At 43.6% G+C, this 20135-nt stretch overlaps 1 protein-coding gene across 1 annotated transcript in view; it reads left to right on the top strand.

Moving 5' to 3' along the window:
- Window positions 1-1918: 1918 nt before the first annotated feature.
- Window positions 1919-20135, top strand: part of LOC130297979 (oocyte zinc finger protein XlCOF7.1-like) — a 137051-nt gene continuing 118834 nt past the window's right edge. The window contains 3 exon segments of the mRNA XM_056550854.1: window positions 1919-2006; window positions 2700-2826; window positions 2910-3290. Of these exon segments, the coding sequence (XP_056406829.1) occupies window positions 1932-2006; window positions 2700-2826; window positions 2910-3290 (583 nt within the window). The 5' untranslated portion in view covers window positions 1919-1931.

The following is a 20135-nucleotide window of genomic DNA, read 5'->3' as shown; positions in this document are numbered from 1 at the left end:
CTCCAATCCAGGATCCTCTGCTGATATCTTCTATATAAGAGAATTCTCCTGGATGACCCATCAACCATGGAGAGAGACAGGAACAAGATGGCCGACAGGATCATAAACCTCACCCTACAGATACTCTTCCGGCTTACTGGAGAGGTGAGGGATTCTGGGAGTGATGTCACATGACCTCATTCTTATCTATATAATAACAGATGGATATGACTGGAGAGGTGAGGGATTCTGGGAGTGATGTCACATGACCTCATTCTTATCTATGTAATAACAGATAGATATGACTGGAGAGGTGAGGGATTCTGGGAGTGATGTCACATGACCTCATTCTTATCTATGTAATAACAGATGGATATGGCTGGAGAGGTGAGGGATTCTGGGAGTGATGTCACATGACTTCATTCTTATCTATTTAATAACAGATGGATATGACTGGAGAGGTGAGGGATTCTGGGAGTGATGTCACATGACGTCATTCTTATCTATGTAATAACATATGGATATGACTGGAGAGGTGAGGGATTCTGGGAGTGATGTCACATGACTTCATTCTTATCTATTTAATAACAGATGGATATGACTGGAGAGGTGAGGGATTCTGGGAGTGATGTCACATGACCTCATTGTTATCTATGTAATAACAGATGGATATGACTGGAGAGGTGAGGGATTCTGTGAGTGATGTCACATAACCTTATTCTTATCTATGTAATAACAGATGAATATGAATGGAGAGGTGAGGGATTCTGGGAGTGATGTCACATGACCTCATTCTTATCTATATAATAACAGATGGATATGACTGGAGAGGTGAGGGATTCTGGGAGTGATGTCACATGACCTCATTCTTATCTATGTAATAACAGATGGATATGACTGGAGAGGTGAGGGATTCTGGGAGTGATGTCACATGACCTCATTCTTATCTATGTAATAACAGATGGATATGACTGGAGAGGTGAGGGATTCTGGGAGTGATGTCACATGACCTCATTCTTATCTATGTAATAACAGATGGATATGACTGGAGAGGTGAGCGATTCTGGGAGTGATGTCACATGACTTCATTCTTATCTATGTAATAACAGATGGATATGACTGGAGAGGTGAGGGATTCTGGGAGTGATGTCACATGACCTCATTCTTATCTATGTAATAACAGATGGATATGACTGGAGAGGTGAGGGATTCTGGGAGTGATGTCACATGACCTCATTCTTATCTGTGTAATAACAGATGGATATGACTGGAGAGGTGAGGGATTCTGGGAGTGATGTCACATGACCTCATTCTTATCTATGTAATAACAGATGGATATGACTGGAGAGGTGAGGGATTCTGGGAGTGATGTCACATGACCTCATTCTTATCTATGTAATAACAGATGGATATGACTGGAGAGGTGAGGGATTCTGGGAGTGATGTCACATGACCTCATTCTTATCTATGTAATAACAGATGGATATGACTGGAGAGGTGAGGGATTCTGGGAGTGAAGTCACATGACCTCATTCTTATCTATGTAATAACAGATGGATATGACTGGAGAGGTGAGGGATTCTGGGAGTGATGTCACATGACCTCATTCTTATCTATGTAATAACAGATGGATATGACTGGAGAGGTGAGCGATTCTGGGAGTGATGTCACATGACCTCATTCTTATCTATGTAATAACAGATGGATATGACTGGAGAGGTGAGGGATTCTGGGAGTGATGTCACATGACCTCATTCTTATCTATGTAATAACAGATGGATATGACTGGAGAGGTGAGGGATTCTGGGAATGTATGTAGTGATATTAATGTGTCTCTCCATACACAGGATTACACAGTAGTGAAGAAGTCCTCTAGTGGGCGCTGTCGGGCCCCTGTGTGTGAAGAATGGGGAAGAACCCTGAGCCCAATCCCGGGGCCCCCACCTCACTCCATGATACATGAGGAAATGGATGAACAAAAGATCCGAGAACTCATCAACAAGATGATGGAGCTGCTGACTGGAGAGGTGACCCTGCTGGGACATTATACAGTAATGGAGGGGTCTGGTGATGACTGGAGAGGTGACTCTGCTGGGACATTATACAGTAATGGAGGGGTCTGGTGATGACTGGAGAGGTGACACTGCTGGGAATGCTGGGACATTATACAGTAATGGAGGGGTCTGGTGATGACTGGAGAGGTGACACTGCTGGGACATTATACAGTAATGGGGGGGTCTGGTGATGACTGGAGAGGTGACACTGCTGGGACATTATACAGTAATGGAGGGGTCTGGTGATGACTGGAGAGGTGACACTGCTGGGACATTATACAGTAATGGAGGGGTCTGGTGATGACTGGAGAGGTGACACTGCTGGGACATTATACAGTAATGGAGGGGTCTGATGATGACTGGAAAGGTGACACTGCTGGGACATTATACAGTAATGGAGGGGTCTGGTGATGACTGGAGAGGTGATACTGCTGGGACATTATACAGTAATGGAGGGGTCTGGTGATGACTGGAGAGGTGACACTGCTGGGACATACAGTAATGGAGGGGTCTGGTGATGACTGAAGAGGTGACACTGCTGGGACATTATACAGTAATGGAGGGGTCTGGTGATGACTGGAGAGGTGACACTGCTGGGAATGCTGGGACATTATACAGTAACACCACTGGAGGGGTCGGGGTGATGAATGTATCATTATGTGTCAGGTTCCTATAAGGTGTCAGGACGTGGCGGTCTATTTCTCCATGGAGGAGTGGGAGTATGTAGAAGGACACAAGGATCAGTACAAGGATCAGGTCATGATGGAGGATCAGCAGCCCCTCACATCACCAGGTAATAGACATGACTATATACACACGTCCTCTCATTATTTGTATGTAAAGAATGAATTCAGTCTCTGTATGTGTTCCCTACAGTCAGATCCAGTAAGAGAACAGCACCAGAGAGGTGTCCCCGTCCTCTTGATGAGCAGAATATGGAGGTTATTACTACAGGGAAAGATCTGATCTATATTAATACTACAGACAAAAAGGAAGAAGAAGAAGAGACAGATGTGAGCGGTGATGAGCAGTATAAGGAGGACATTCCTACAGGGATTGATCTGATCTATATTAATGCTACAGACATAAAGAAAGAAGAAGAGACAGATGTGAGCAGTGATGAGCAGTATAAGGAGCACATTCCTACAGGAAAAGATCTGATCTATATTAATGCTACAGACATAAAGGAAGAAGGAGAGACAGATGTGAGCGGTGATGAGCAGTATAAGGAGGACATTTCTACAGGTAATCGCCCAGGTGAGTAGTAACCACTAAATATAGAGAAGAGTCACAGATTCTTCTGCTGTAATAATTGTGTAGAATTATTTAATCTCTCTGTTCTGTCTCTTGCTGTATATTCTTCTATTCAGCCAAAATGCAAACTAATGTGATACTACAGCTGGAATATGGACAAGAAATATACCAATGTGTACGAGGCCGATTTCTTAAATGGGCACTGTCAGATACAATAACTTTTGAGATGTTATACAGCATGCATAAACAATGGGGAAGATTTATCAAAACCTGTCCAGAGGAAAAGTTGATGAGTTGCCCATAGCAACCAATCAGATCACTTCTTTCAGTTTAGAAAGGGCCTTTGAACAATGAAAGAAGCGATCTGATTGGTTTCTATGGGCAATCCAGCAACTTTTCCACTGGACAGGTTTTGATAAATCTCCCCCAATATGTTTTGCAATTGCTTTCATCAAAACATTTTCAGTATTTCATACTTAAAAATCCATTTAAAAAACTGTCCACTAGGGGTCCCCCTGCCTCCTGGGACACATACCAGTCCTGCAGTGTCCAGTGGTCATCGACATGTCATGGACACCATGAGTGATTGACAGGGCTGCAGTCAGGTCCAGGGCCCTCTGTGAGTCAGAGGAGAGTGAGGGAGGGGGAGGAGTCATCACAGTGAGGAGAAGAGAGGACACACACCCTGCCTCTGTATGGACAGAAACTTTACCGAGCAATGATGGAGACCTATACAAGATAACACAATACACAACATGGAGACATATACCAGATAACACAATACACAACATGGAGACATATACCAGATAACACTATACACAACATGGAGACATATACCAGATAACACAATACACAACATGGAGACATATACCGGATAACACAATACACAACATGGGGACATATACCAGATAACACAATACACAACATGGAGACATATACCAGATAACATAATACACAACATGGAGACATATACCAGATAACACAATACACAACATGGGGACATATACCAGATAACACAATACACAACATGGAGACATATATCAGATAACACAATACACAACATGGAGACATATACCAGATAACACAATACACAACATGGAGACATATACCAGATAACACAATACACAACATGGAGACATATACCAGATAACACAATACACAATATGGAGACATGTACCAGATAACACAATACACAACATGGAGACATATACCAGATAACACAATACACAACATGGAGACATATACCAGATAACACAATACACAACATGGAGACATATACCAGATAACACAATACACAACATGGAGACATATATCAGATAACACAATACATAACATGGAGACATATACCAGATAACACAATACACAACATGGAGACATATACCAGATAACACAATACACAACATGGAGACATATACCAGATAACATAATACACAACATGGAGACATATACCAGATAACAGAATACACAACATGGAGACATATACCAGATAACACAATACACAACATGGAGACAGATACCAGATAATACAATACACAACATGGAGACATATATCAGATAACACAGTACACAACATGGAGACATATACCAGATAACACGATACACAACATGGAGACATATATACCAGATAACACAATACACAACATGGAGACATATACCAGATAACACAATACACAACATGGAGACATATACCAGATAACACAATACACAACATGGAGACATATACCAGATAACACAATACTCAACATGGAGATATATACCAGATAACATGATACACAACATGGAGACATATACCAGATAACACAACACACAACATGGAGACATATACCAGATAACACAATACACAACATGGGGACATATACCAGATAACACAATACACAACATGGAGACATATACCAGATAACACAATACACAACATGGGGACATATACCAGATAAATGGAGACATATACCAGATAACAGAAGAGTCTTTGGAGGATGGATGTAGTGACATTACTAGGATTCTCTCCCTTCCCCCACTCCATTACTTGTTTCTCAGCAGACAAGAACACCTCAGCTGTTATTAACAAGCAGCACCGCATTTCCCTGTTTACCATCTAATTAACCAGCCTCTTCCCTGCTGAGCCCTGGCTATTTAGTCTCTTTCAGTTCTGTGAGGCTCGGCCCTTGTGTGGTCTCTGATCTCCTGTATGATCCTGTTGTTCCTTATTGTGATGACTCTGGTCTGTCCTACATCCACTCTGGTTCCTGATCCTGGTCCTGACTTCTGACTACACTTCTTTCCATTCTCCTGACTTGGGCTTTTCCTTATCACCTACTTTAGCTCCTGATCCCTTTCTGTGTATCTGACCAGGTCCCTGGATTCTTCTGTTGTTTGTTATTTTTGTATTTTCCGTTAGTATAATAAAGGTGATTTGTTCTGATCATCTCCATCTGGTTTTGTGGTTCCTGACATTACACAAGGGCCATGAATCCGGATGATGCAGACAATCCACCAGCACCAAACATTTTCACTATAATGGATCTGCAGGATCAGAGGATTGAGCAATTGGCACTTGTAATGCAGACGCTTTAGAATCGTACGTCTCACCTAGAGCCTCCTGTGCCTCAACCGGCAGCCACCTACCCTCCTGCTCCGGCAACTATTTCTGCTGCCATAGAAGCCATTGCCTCCTGTGGGTTTACTGGATCTGCCCCGCTTCCCCAGCATTATGGGGGCGATCCTAATGAATGTAGAGGCTCCCTGAACCAAGTGGGCATTTATCTGGAAATGGTCCCGCAGTCCTGTCCTAATGATAGAAGTAAGGTAGGATTCCTGATCTCCCTCCTTACTGATAACGCTCTATCCCAAGGGAATCCTCTTTGGAGACTGATAAACGTATTATCTACGACTACAGAGACATTTCATCTCCCTGTCCGTTCTCCCTCTGCGGCAGAGCAGCTCATGTCCATGTAACAGGGGACAAGAACTGTGGCCAAGAATTCAATTGAGTCCTGTATTCTAGCAGCAGAAGTGTGCTGAGATAAGGAAGCGCTGGTGGTCACGTTCTCTCGTGGACTCTCCGATATAAGATTGTGGTCAGAGATCTCAAGGAGGTTTTGTCTTTCACCTTCTTAATTGACAGTAGGTTCAGAACCAATTTGGGGACCGCTTGTGGAGGCCTCCTGTCAGATCGTCACCTCAATATTCATGCCCTCCCATGTCTCCCTCACCTCCCATGCCTCCCTCACCTCCCATGCCTCCTGGTTCTAAAATGTTTGAAGGCATCGAACCAATGCAACTCAGGACCACCCCCCTTCTGGCAGCAGAGAGGGTTTATAGTAGGAGGGAGGGGATGTGTCTTTATTGTGGCAAGTTGGGACCTTTGCTCGGATCATGCCAAACCTATTCAGGAAACACTTGCACCTGAGGTCCTGCCAGATCTTGGGTGGGCAGAGCGGTAGGAATACAACGAAAGTAAAAGAAAGGCATAGCACATTTACAGCAAAACCTTGGCTGATATTAATGATAGCTCCATGTTTCCCTGGCTACCTGTAATCAGCCAGCCCCTTCCATGCTGGGTCCTGGCTATTTAAGTGCAACAGAGACCACGTAAGGGCAGAGGCAGTCTGATCTCAAAGCACGTTTCTGTTGTTCCTGATTGTAACATCCACTCTGGTTGATTCTTTGCGTCAGCACAATTACTACTATACCCAATTTACATGGTTGTTTGTTTTTTGTTTGTTTTTCAATGACTTACTCTGAACTACAGGATAACATCATCAGATATCAGATTCTGAAATGTAACCCCTTCCCGCAAATAGATGTATAAATTTACATCCACTGCAGACCCAGCTGTATGAAGCTGTCAGCAACCGGGACCCATGGCTAATGCCAGACATTATGTCTGGCAATAACTCTTAAGTAGTTGATCGCCGAGTCTGAAAGCGGTAAATCCTATTCCCAGCTAGCTCAGTGGGCTGATCACGGCTGCCGCGGTGAATCCAAGGAATCCCAATCAGCTGAGACGATGACGGGAGGTCTCTTACCTTGCTACCTGCCATACGATCAGTTCTCCAATCTTGCAGTTAGCTATGCTAGGCTGAAGCAATGGAACACCCATAACACTGATAAATGTTCTCCTATGGAGAAGCATTGATCAGTGTATGCAATCTAAAGCTTACATGTTATAGTCCCCTACACCCCCTCCCATAGACTTGCATTGAGGGGGTGTGGTGTGACATCACAAGGGCGTGGTCATGAAGTTACCACCCTCGTCGTCTGCTCCAAGCATTCGGAACAAAATGTTCCAAACGCTGGGGGCAGCGGAGAACCCTTTTAAGGGTGAATGGGAAGGTCTCGGGATTCGAGCCCCCTCTATACCTGGTGGCTCTTGGCTGCATTCAGTAACTGAGGGCCGCTGCTAATAGCTGACACAGAGCAATCTCTGATGCTGGCTATTAACCACTTAGATGCTGCTGTCAAAGCCTTCGTAAGCGTCATTGGGGGAGCAATGTTCCGGATTGGCTTTTTGTGAAGCGATCACAGGGATCTGATCCATTATTATGTCGGCCCGAAGCCTTTGTCACTGCCGGGACTCTGCTATTGATACAGTCTGTCTATGGTCGGATCTAATAGGTCAGTGCAGTACTTATGTGCTGCATTAATTTGTATGAGCAATCCAATGACTAAACCCTTTCCCCAATATTTTTTATTTTATTTTTTAAAATTTTTATACTGTTTGTTATTGTTATGAAAAAGCATTAAAGGGGTACTCCAGCCCTAAGATATCTTATGATGTCACGCCCCCTCCCATAGTCTTGCATAGCGGGGGTGACGTAACACATGGGTGGAGTCGTGACATCACGATACTCAGGCCCCGTGGTCGGCACCTGGCAGTTTGTGAGCTGGCAGCGCGGCGTGCAACTGAAAGAGGTGGGTGCCGAATGCAAGATTGCGGGACCCCCATGGTCAGACATCTTATCCCCTATCCATAAGATGTCTTAGGGCCGGAGTACCCCTTTAAAGCATAAAGAAAACTATGCAATTCGGATATCGTTGTGATTACATTGACCTGAAAAATAATTTTACCACACACTGAATGAAAGATGTCATAACAAAGAAAGATCGGTCCCGCAAATAAATAAATGGCTCCTAGGAGAGGAGTAAAATGAAAACGCAAAAGCTTAAATTATCTGGGTTGTTAGGGGTTAATACTCAAAAATAAAATCTGTTTTATTCTTGACAGATTCTTGTAGCAGGAGATCAGAGGAGAATCTTATATCTTCAGATTATAAAGCAGATGATGATATCACACAAGATACATATGAAGAACATTCCATTATCCCAGATACACCCTCAGCCCTTCACAGCCAAGATCTGTCATCTCATCCTTATATACAGGTCCTGTCTTCTCAGTCATCACAGGATGTTCAGCAAAATAAAGGTCACAGAAGGGGTGTTGGACATCAACGAGCTCATTCAGGAAAGAAACCATATTCATGCTCAGAATGTGGGAAATGTTTTACTAAGAACACACATCTTGTTAAACATAAAAGAACTCACACAGGGGAGAAGCCATTTTCATGTTCAGAATGTGGAAAATGTTTTACTAAAAAATCAAGTGTTCTTAGACATCAAAGAACTCACACAGGAGAGAAGCCATTTTTATGTTCAGAATGCGGGAAATGTTTTACTGAGAAATCAATTCTTGTTCAACATCAAAGAACTCACACAGGAGAGAAGCTGCTTTCATGCTCAGAATGCGGGAAATGTTTTACTAAGAAATCGCATCTTGTTCAACATAAAATAACTCACACAGGAGAGAAGCCGTTTTCATATTCAGAATGCTTGAAATGTTTTATTAAGAAATCACATCTTGTTAAACATAAAATAGCTCACTCAGGGGAGAAGCCATTTTCATGTTCAGAATGTGGGAAATGTTTTACTTGGAAATCAACTCTTCTTTAGCATCAAAGAACTCACACATAAGAGAAGCTGCTTTCATGCTCAAAAAGCGGGAAATCCCCATAGCAAACATATGCTGCTCTGCACATTTCCTAAAATACAGAAATGTCAGCAGAGAGCACTGTGTTCCAAAAAGTAAAGAATTTCCTCTGTAGTATTCAGCAGCTAATAAGTACTGGAAGGATTAAGATTTTTTAATTACATAGTTACATAGTTACATAGTTAGTATGGTTGAAAAAAGACATACGTCCATCAAGTCCAACCAGGGGATTGAAGGGAAGGATGTAAGGGGATAAGGGAAAGGGATGTAGTTTTATAATTCTGCATAAGCATTAATGTTATTTTGTTCCAGGAATGTATCTAATCCTGCTTTAGAGCTGTTAATTGTTCCTGCTGTGACCAGTTCCTGAGGTAGACCGTTCCATAAATTCACAGTCCTCACGGTAAAGAAGGCGTGCCGCCCCTTTAGACTAAACCTTTTCTTCTCCAGACGGAGGGAGTGCCCCCTCGTCCTTTGGGGGGGTTTAACCTGGAACAGTTTTTCTCCATATTTTTTGTATGGGCCATTTATATACTTATATACGTTTATCATATCCCCCCTTATACGTCTCTTCTCAAGACTAAACAATTGTAACTCCTTTAATCGCTCCTCATAGCTAAGATGTTCCATGCCCCATATTAGTTTAGTCGCGCGTCTCTGCACCCTTTCCAACTCCGCAGTGTCCCTTTTATGGACAGGTGACCAAAACTGAACAGCATATTCCAGGTGAGGCCGTACCAATGCTTTATAAAGGGGGAGTATTATGTCCCTGCCCCTTGAGTCCATGCCTCTTTTTATACATGACAATATCCTGCCGGCTTTGGAAGCAGCAGCCTGACATTGTGCTATTCTGTAGTCTGTGATCTACAAGTACACCCAGATCCTTCTCTACCAGTGACTCTGACAGTTTAATCCCCCCTAAGACATACGACGCATGCAGGTTATTAGTACCCAGATGCATAACTTTACATTTATCCACATTGAACCTCATTTGCCAAGTGGATGCCCAGACACTTAGTCTATCCAAGTCATCTTGTAACTTATGCACATCCTCTATAGACTGTACCCCCTCTCTATATACACAGCCCCCCCACTATATGCACATCCTCTATAGACTGTACCGTGCTACAAAGCTTGGTGTCATCTGCAAAGATAGAAACAGAGCTGTTAATACCATCCTCTATATCATTGATAAATAAATTAAACAGCAGCGGGCCCAGTACTGAACCTTGGGGTCACCACTAATAACCGGGGACCAATCAGAGTACGAATCATTGACCACCACTCTCTGGGTACGATCCATGAGCCAGTGTTCACTCCAGTTACAAACTAAAGTTTCCAAGCCCAAGGACCTTAACTTACCTGTCAGATGTCTGTGAGGGACAGTATCAAACGCTTTGGCAAAATCCAGAAACACTATATCCACAGCCATTCCTCTGTCAAGGCTTCTACTCACCTCTTCATAAAAGCAGATTAGATTGGTTTGACAACTTCTATCCTTAGTAAACCCATGCTGGCTATCACTTATAATACAATTATCCCCTATGTATTCCTGTATGTAATCCCTTATAAGTCCTTCAAACAATTTACCCACAATGCACGTTAGACTTACCGGTCTATAATTGCCTGGCGAAGACCTAGAGCCCTTCTTGAAGATTGGTACCACATTAGCCTTGCGCCAGTCCCTTGGCACAATACCAGACACCAGAGAATCTCTAAATATCATGAACAAGGGTACAGATATTACTGAACTTACCTCTCTAAGAACTCTTGGGTGTAGTCCATCCGGCCCTGGAGATTTGCTTACATTTACTTTACTTAACTTACCTTGTACCATCTCTACATTAAGCCAGTTCAATACATTATATGATGTGTTACAGCACTGACCTGTACATGATGTGTTACCAGCACTGACCTGGCCAATGTCAGCTCCTTTTTCCATAGTATATACAGAACTAAAGAACCCATTCAGTAGCTCCGCCTTCTCTTGATCGCCCGTGACAACCTCCCCATTATCATTATTAAGGGGTCCTACATGCTCTGTCCTTGGTTTTTTTGTATTTATATATCTAAAAAAATATTTAGGATTAGTTTTGCTTTCTTCGGCCACCTGTCTCTCATTTTGAATTTTTGCTGTTTTTATTACATTTTTACAGATTTTATTAAGCTCCTTGTACTGTTTAAATGTTATAGCTGACCCATCAGATTTGTATTTTTTGAAGGCTATTTTTTTGTTGTTTATTGCTCTTTTAACCTCATTTGTCAGCCATGTAGGATTTAGTTTTAATCGTTTATATTTGTTCCCCCTTTGGTATATATTTAGCTGTATAGTTATTTAGAGTTGATTTAAAGATGTCCCATTTACCTTCTGCATCAGCATTTGAGAACACCTCCCCCCAGTCTATGTCCTGTAGTGCAGCCCTCAGCCCAGGGAAGTTTGCCTTTTTAAAGTTATATGTTTTTGCCTTCCCCGTCTGTCTTTGTTTTCTACATTTTAAGTCAAAAGTAACTATATTGTGGTCGCTATTCCCAAGGTTTTCCCGCACAGTTACATTACCAACCAGCTCTGCGTTGTTGGAAATGATCAGATCCCACAAGGCATCACTTCTTGTTGGGTCCTCCACAAACTGGCCCATAAAATTATCCTGCAATAAATTTAGGAATTTTCTCCCCTTTGTAGTTTTAGCCAACCCCCGGCCCCAATCTATATCTGGATAGTTAAAATCTCCCATTATTACCACTGTACCTGCCCGGGCGGCCCTCTCTATTTGTTTATACAGCCGACCTTCTATCTCTTCAGTGATATTAGGGGGTCTGTAAATTACACCAAATATTATTTTTTCAGTATTTCCCTCCTTTTGTAATTCTACCCACAGTGATTCCACCTCCTCAGAATCACACACTATGGCATCGTTCACACTGACTTTCATACCACTTCTTACATACAGACAGACTCCACCACCTTTTCTGTTCATTCTATCCTTGCAAAGTAATTGAAGTAATTTAAATCTGTTTAAAGGGGTACCCTGCCCCTAGCATCTTATCTCCAATCCCAAGGATAGGGGATAAGATGTCAGATCGCGGGGGTCCCGCTGCTGGGGACCCCTGGGATCTCCCGCTGCTGGGGACCCCTGGGATCTCCGCTGCAGCACCCCGCTTTCATTACTGCACAGAGGAAACTCGATCTGTGCGTAATGACGGGCGATACAGGGGCCGGAGCATTGTGACATCACGGCTCGCCCCCTTCAAGTCTATGGGATAGACTTCTATTGAGGGGGCGGGCTGTGACATCACGAGGGGGCGGAGCCATGACGGCAAGATGCTCCGGCCCCTGTATCGACGGTTATTACGCACAGAGCGAGTTTGCTCTGTGCAGTAATGATAGCGGGGTGCTGCAGCGGAGATACCGGCGATCCGACATCTTATCCCCTATGCTTTGGATAGGGGATAAGATGCTAGGGGCGGAGTACCCCTTTCATCATTCTACTCTCTTACTACTCGGAGGGTCATGGGGGTGGGAAACACTTGTTTGGATACCCAGGGCTTCTGTTACCTGCATCATAATTCATCCAGTAAAGTGCGACCTCCATCACTATCAATAACTTCTGGACATCGGCATTTCTCCCCGGATAGGCCTTAGGCCAACCTGAAAAGAGATCCACACACACCAAAAAGTATTCATACCCTCTTCACAAGGAGAGCTTTCTGGCACCAGTTGATTTAAAAAAAAAAGTTTTCTACCAGAGTACCCCTTTAATAAAAGTTTTCTTTCTTATATGATTTATTATTCTTATATTCATCTCCGCACACTGGACTTATAATAAATGTAATATTGTCCCTGACGTTGTATATAGGGAATGTAACGCGTCAGTGTTGTCCCCGCCCCCTTCTCATTATGATTATAGAGACTTTAATTCAAGGCATCAGACAGGATCCGCGCGTCTCCCTTGAAGATCGTCTCTTCTGAACATAAGACGCTGCAGATACTTTTATTTATCACAAACCCTAGACCAGCGTTTCCCGTCTTGACGTCTATTTTCGGTCTCAGATCATAAAATCCATTTTTCTATATGAGAAGTCGTCAATATCTCAGCGTCCCCCGGGTTCAGTAAACATCGGTGTAATTCTTTTCCTTTTCTTTGTCCTCCCCGGGGTATAAAATCCCTAGAGATCTGATCACATCTGGTACAAGATCTCTTTACTTCACACTTTGCGCCATTATTACACGGATTGAAGACCCAGTTACACGCTCGTAAATTCCCATATATGTCGTGGATTGGAAGGAAAAAGGTTCTTAAATCTTATATTTACCAATAATATTTTATATTTTTACAGTCCGTCCCTATCATAGTACGGAATTGTTATTTTTCTTCTATCCGATGGTTATTTAGTAATTTTGTTATGATTCAGAAGAGACCACGTGTCCCGTATAGACGCTCACCCTGAAGACATTAGACGGCGGTTTTGTGTTTCCGGATTTACACACTTATTATAAAGCTTTTCCTTCGTCTGGATTATTAGAGCTCGTTCGCTCTTCTTTTTCTCATCCTCCCCTTTATATTCCTCCTCATGTGGATATGGAATTCTCCTCAGTCCCTCCTTCTATAGGGCCCATTTTGTGGCCCCCGCACTCCTCCTTGGCCTCTCTAGTTCTTTCCTCTTTTATATACAGGATAAACAGGAGCAAAAATACCAATGAGGCCCAATAAGATAAAACGTGACTTTTACTGCTACATTAGAATATTACAAAAATACACAATATAGAATTTACAGTAAATGGAAATACAGATACATCAAATGTCAACAAATGTAAAATAGTAGTAACAATGAATGAAATTATGCCATCAATAAAGAATCAATAGGGGTGAGGGCAGGGGTACAGGTGACCATCCCTAATCTCCGCCCACTAGAGGCTATCCCTACCTAACCGTTACTTACCTTACCTAATATAATGTGTGGAAGGGTATAGGAAAGTTAGTATTGAGTGGTTATATGGTCTCCGAGATAACTATATGGTTCACACAAAACCGTATCACTAAATCTCTGACTCCTTCTTCCAACGTGTTTCTCTCATAATACCATTTGAGTTAATCAGGGATGGAGGAGATATGCATAGAACTGTATACAATGTGAGTGGAGAACAGACACAAAAAACATACAATAGACTATTATACAAAAACATAGGAATATTGAAGATTATTAGTAAATAACCATCATGTTAATACATTTCGTGTAATTAGATACTAATGAGGACATAAGATCGGTAACAAATGATCATTGGTGAATATTCCATCCAGTATTCATAGTATGGTCCAGTATATAAGAATTAAGAGCCAGAACAAAAAGATAGAATATATTATTCCCAAATCCTTATTAATAGAACCTTAGGGTATAGAGAGAATAATACTAAGTAGTTCTCATATATCCCAAGTAGAGGAATATTCCACAATAGGAACAATCTGCAGCCACTATTCCTGCAATTCCTAATTATGGTTCCCACATAGTGATAGAGGCTCCGCACAAACTCACAGAAGTGATGGAGTATAGAGAGGTATATGGGAAGAAAGACGCCATTAATGAGGAGACAATATATATAGAGATCCTGAAGTCACACAGGATAGTGGGAATAGATAGATGGACAAATAGTAAGAAGAAAACAACAATATCAAGGACTCAGGGGATGTTAGGGACCAAACTGCTAAATATAAGATGTACAGGAATAGTGGATGGAATAGATAGAAATGATGGGAGCGACCTGAGAAATGGGAAGGACCATAGAAAATGTCCCAAAAATACATCATGATGGACCTGAGGACACATTACACATATACAGCTCTACTGTGTACACATACAGCTCAGCTACATGTACATTACACATATACAGCTCTACTGTGTACACATACAGCTCAGCTACATGCACATTACACATATACAGCTCTACTGTGTACACATACAGCTAAGCTACATGTACATTACACATATACAGCTCTACTGTGTACACATACAGCTCAGCTACATGTACATTACACATATACAGCTCTACTGTGTACACATACAGCTCAGCTACATGTACATTACACATATACAGCTCTACTGTGTACACATACAGCTAAGCTACATGTACATTACACATATACAGCTCTACTGTGTACACATACAGCTCAGCTACATGCACATTACACATATACAGCACTACTGTGTACACATACAGCTCAGCTACATGTACATTACACATATACAGCTCTACTGTGTACACATACAGCTCAGCTACATGCACATTACACATATACAGCTCAGCTACATGCACATTACACATATACAGCTCTACTGTGTACACATACAGCTCAGCTACATGCACATTACACATATACAGCTCTACTGTGTACACATACAGCTCAGCTACATGCACATTACACATATACAGCTCTACTGTGTACACATACAGCTCAGCTACATGTACATTACACATATACAGCTCTACTGTGTACACATACAGCTCAGTTACATGTACATTACACACATACAGCTCTACTGTGTACACATACAGCTCAGCTACATGTACATTACACATACAGCTCAGCTACATGTACATTACACATATACAGCTCTACTGTGTACACATACAGCTCAGCTACATGTACATTACACATATACAGCTCTACTGTGTACACATACAGCTCAGCTACATGTACATTACACATATACAGCTCTACTGTGTACACATACAGCTCAGCTACATGTACATTACACACATACAGCTCTACTGTGTACACATACAGCTCAGCTACATGTACATTACACATATACAGCTCTACTGTGTACACATACAGCTCAGGTACATGCACATTACACATATACAGCTCTTCTGTGTACACATACAGCTCAGCTACATGTACATTACACATATACAGCTCTACTGTGTACACATACAGCTCAGCTACATGTACATTACACATATACAACTCTACTGTGTACACATACAGCTCAGCTACATGTACATTACACATATACAGCTCTACTGTGTACACATACAGCTCAGCTACATGTACATTACACATATACAGCTCTACTGTGTACACATACAGCTCAGCAACATGCACATTACACATATACAGCTCTACTGTGTACACATACAGCTCAGCTACATGTGCATTACACATATACAGCTCTACTGTGTACACATACAGCTCAGCTACATGTACATTACACATATACAGCTCTACTGTGTACACATACAGCTCAGCTACATGTACATTACACATATACAGCTCTACTGTGTACACATACAGCCCAGCTACATGTACATTACACATATACAGCTCTACTGTATACATACAGCTCAGCTACATGCACATTACACATATACAGCTCTACTGTGTACACATACAGCTCAGCTACATGCACATTACACATATACAGCTCTACTGTGTACACATACAGCTCAGCTACATGTACATTACACACATACAGCTCTACTGTGTACACATACAGCTCAGCTACATGTACATTACACATATACAGCTCTACTGTGTACACATACAGCTCAGCTACATGCACATTACACATATACAGCACTACTGTGTACACATACAGCCCAGCTACATGTACATTACACATATACAGCTCTACTGTGTACACATACAGCTCAGCTACATGTACATTACACACATACAGCTCTACTGTGTACACATACAGCTCAGCTACATGTACATTACACATATACAGCTCTACTGTGTACACATACAGCTCAGCTACATGCACATTACACATATACAGCTCTACTGTGTACACATACAGCTCAGCTACATGTACATTACACATATACAGCTCTACTGTGTACACATACAGCTCAGCTATATGTACATTACACATTGTGAGAAGGTGAAAGGGATCATAGTGGATGGACGCTATGTGTCACCAAGGCTCCTGTCCTTGGTGAAGTAAAGCCGAGTTTTTCTCTAGTGTCTGCTGATGCAGCTGGACACTAGGGCTGTCGTGTGGCTGGAAGGCCAATATGGGACGGCTTTACTGGGAATGACCAAGTGTAGGGTGGGGGTCATTCCCCACAATCCAGGCCAGCTTTTTCCTGGCTTTAAAAGGTAGCCTACCTCACCAGGTGAGGGGGATTGTCTTTTGGCAGCTGACACTGCATGGAGAGGCTGTGTGTGGAGCTCTGCTCTGGAGGTCAGGAAAAGCCCTTGCTGTGTGCCACACCGCACAAACCCCAGGTGTGAACAAACACCAAAGAGAGTGAAGGTGAACTTTGTTATGCTGTTTTCCTTTATCCTACATTAAAGACTGTGTTTGCTGTTTATTGAAGTGTCAATAAAACACTGGACTTTGATTTAAAAACGCTGTCTCCTTACCTCAATACTGCAACCGCATCTATTTGCAAGAGCGAGTCTTCACATTTGGTGGAGGATGCGGGCAATGCAGTGAGGCCAGCGTTGAAGTTGCAGTACGCTGTTGACAGGAGCTGCTGATGGTGTTGCTAGGGCCAACTGCATGATAAAGACACTGCAATTTAATTCTGTGGACATTTAGAAGGCCAGAAGCGTATGTCCTGGGTGAAAGCTGCTGCTGCACTTCAGGGCCCATCCAACACCATGGAAGAGGCGATTAGACAGCTGATACAAGCACAACAGCAGTCCATGGCACTCCAGCAGGAGACCACCAGGCAACACCAGCAGACCATGGCACAACAACAGCAGGCCATGGCACACCTGCATGAGACCAACCAGCTACTGTTGCAGCAGATGATGGCGCTGCAGACCGCAGCAACGACAAGGACCTACTATGACGCCCGGAAGTCTGTACGGATGTCGATGCCAAAGATGACAGCGGCCAATGATGTAGAGGCTTATTTGGCGGTGTTCGAGAGAGTGGGCTGAGAGGGAGAAGCTACCCCATGACCAGTGGGCTGAGGTCATCACCCCCTTCCTGACTTCTCAGTCCCAGCAGGCCTACTTTGATTTGCCAGATGACCAAGTGGCAGACTACAGCACGGTGAAGGGTGAAATACTCGCAAGACTGGGGGTTACTGTGTAGGTCTGGGCCCAGCGTGTGAGGGAGTGGGAATATAATCTGGCTGAACCTGCCCGGCCGCAATACTATGACTTGTTGTAGCGGCTCCAGAAGTGGCTACAGCAAGAGGTCCTGCTGTCCCCCTCTGCTATGCTTGACCATTTCCTGGCCAACATGTTTTATAGGACTTTGCCCACTCCCCTCCGGAGTTGGGTTGGCCAGATATCCCCTAGCAATGCCCTGGGCATGGTGGACTTGGTGGAAAGGTACAAGGCCACCACCAGACTGTGGGAGGAGGCGGTTAAACCCCGGAGGACCCCATCCTTGCCCAAGATGTCACTAGTCCCTAGGGTTCCCCGGGAGGTATTACCTAAAAACCCTGCCCCGTTGCTGTGTTGGGGCTGTCACGAACCAGGACATGTCTAGGCCAATTGTCTTAACCTGGGAGAACCTATGGACGTTAACCTTGCTCACTGCCCCTCCATGTATGCCCAGAGACTATGTGCCGCAGGAATCCCCAAGGCAGGAGAGTCGGGACACCTGTGCAGGGTGAAGTTGGGAGGGCGTGAGGTGGAGGCACAACTGGACTCGGGCAGCATGGTGACTCTGGTGAGGTCGGAGTTGGTACTCCGCATAGACTATACAGGATGTGCATACACGGGGACTTGAGAGACTACCCCACCGCCCTGGTGACTGTAGCATCCCCATCCGGCCAGTGGACCCATGAAATGGCTGTGGCTACAAAACTCCCTCACAAACTGATCATTGGGAGAGACTTTCCAGGTTATGTGTTTTTTTTGGCCCCAGATAAAAGTCCCCCAAACCTGTGAGGCAGGTGCTGTCCCCAATAGATTGGCCTTATTCAGGGGTGACCCCAGAACCTTGGGAATCTGATCCTGATGTACCCACGGTAGGGGTGACCACTCACAGAGAAGAAGACACACAAGCGTCTCCCTTGCATGTAATGGTGGGAGATGTAGAGGAGCTGCCTCCAGGGCCCGAGTTGGCAGACCTCAACGTCTCTGGGGGCAATTTTGGTACTGCCCAACACCAAGACCCAACGTTGTCTCGGGCCTGGGAAAATGTCTTGGTGGTGGAAGATGCACCCCAACAACCGGGGGCCGAGACGGTATATCCCCATTTTGTGGTTCACCAAGGGATGTTGTACCGGGTAAATCAGGTACAGGGTGAGAATGTGGAAAAAATTGGTGGTAAAACAGCTACGGACCTCGGTGTATCACCCCCAGACAGATGGCCTGGTAGAAAGATTCAACCAAACATTAAAAAATATGTTAAAGTGAGTGGTGGCTAAAGATGGGAAGAATTGGGATCTTTTGCTGCCCTATCTCATGTTCGCAGTGCGAGAAGTGCCCCGGGCCTCTACTGGGTTCTCGCACTTTGAACTGTTATACGGGAGACATCCACGTGAACTATTAGACATAGCTAAAGAAGCATGGGAACAACAGCCTACCCCGCACAAAAGTGTAGTTGAGTATGTCACTCAGTTACGGGAACGAATGGAAACAGTGTTGCCCTTAGTCAGGGTTACATATGGAGGCCGCTCAGCGAGCTCAGAGCAGGGTTTATAATCATCAGGCTAGGGTATGGAATTTTAACCCAGGAGATCGGATTCTGGTTCTCGTACCAACGGTTGATAGTAAGTTCCTGGCTAGGTGGCAGGGTCCCTACGAGGTGGTTGAAAAGGTAGGGGAAGTAACCTACAAGGTACACCAGCATGGGTGAAGAAAGCCAGAGCAGGTATACCATGTAAATCTCCTAAAACCTTGGAAAAATAGGGAGACTGGTGAGAATGACAGCTGCCGGCCAGACTTATTAGGGGT

The sequence above is a fragment of the Hyla sarda genome (assembly GCF_029499605.1).
Source record: "Hyla sarda isolate aHylSar1 chromosome 1 unlocalized genomic scaffold, aHylSar1.hap1 SUPER_1_unloc_13, whole genome shotgun sequence".
NCBI classification, from domain to species: Eukaryota; Metazoa; Chordata; class Amphibia; order Anura; family Hylidae; genus Hyla; species Hyla sarda.
Note: the sequence above shows the minus strand (reverse complement) of the source record. Positions and strands in the feature narration are given on the sequence as shown.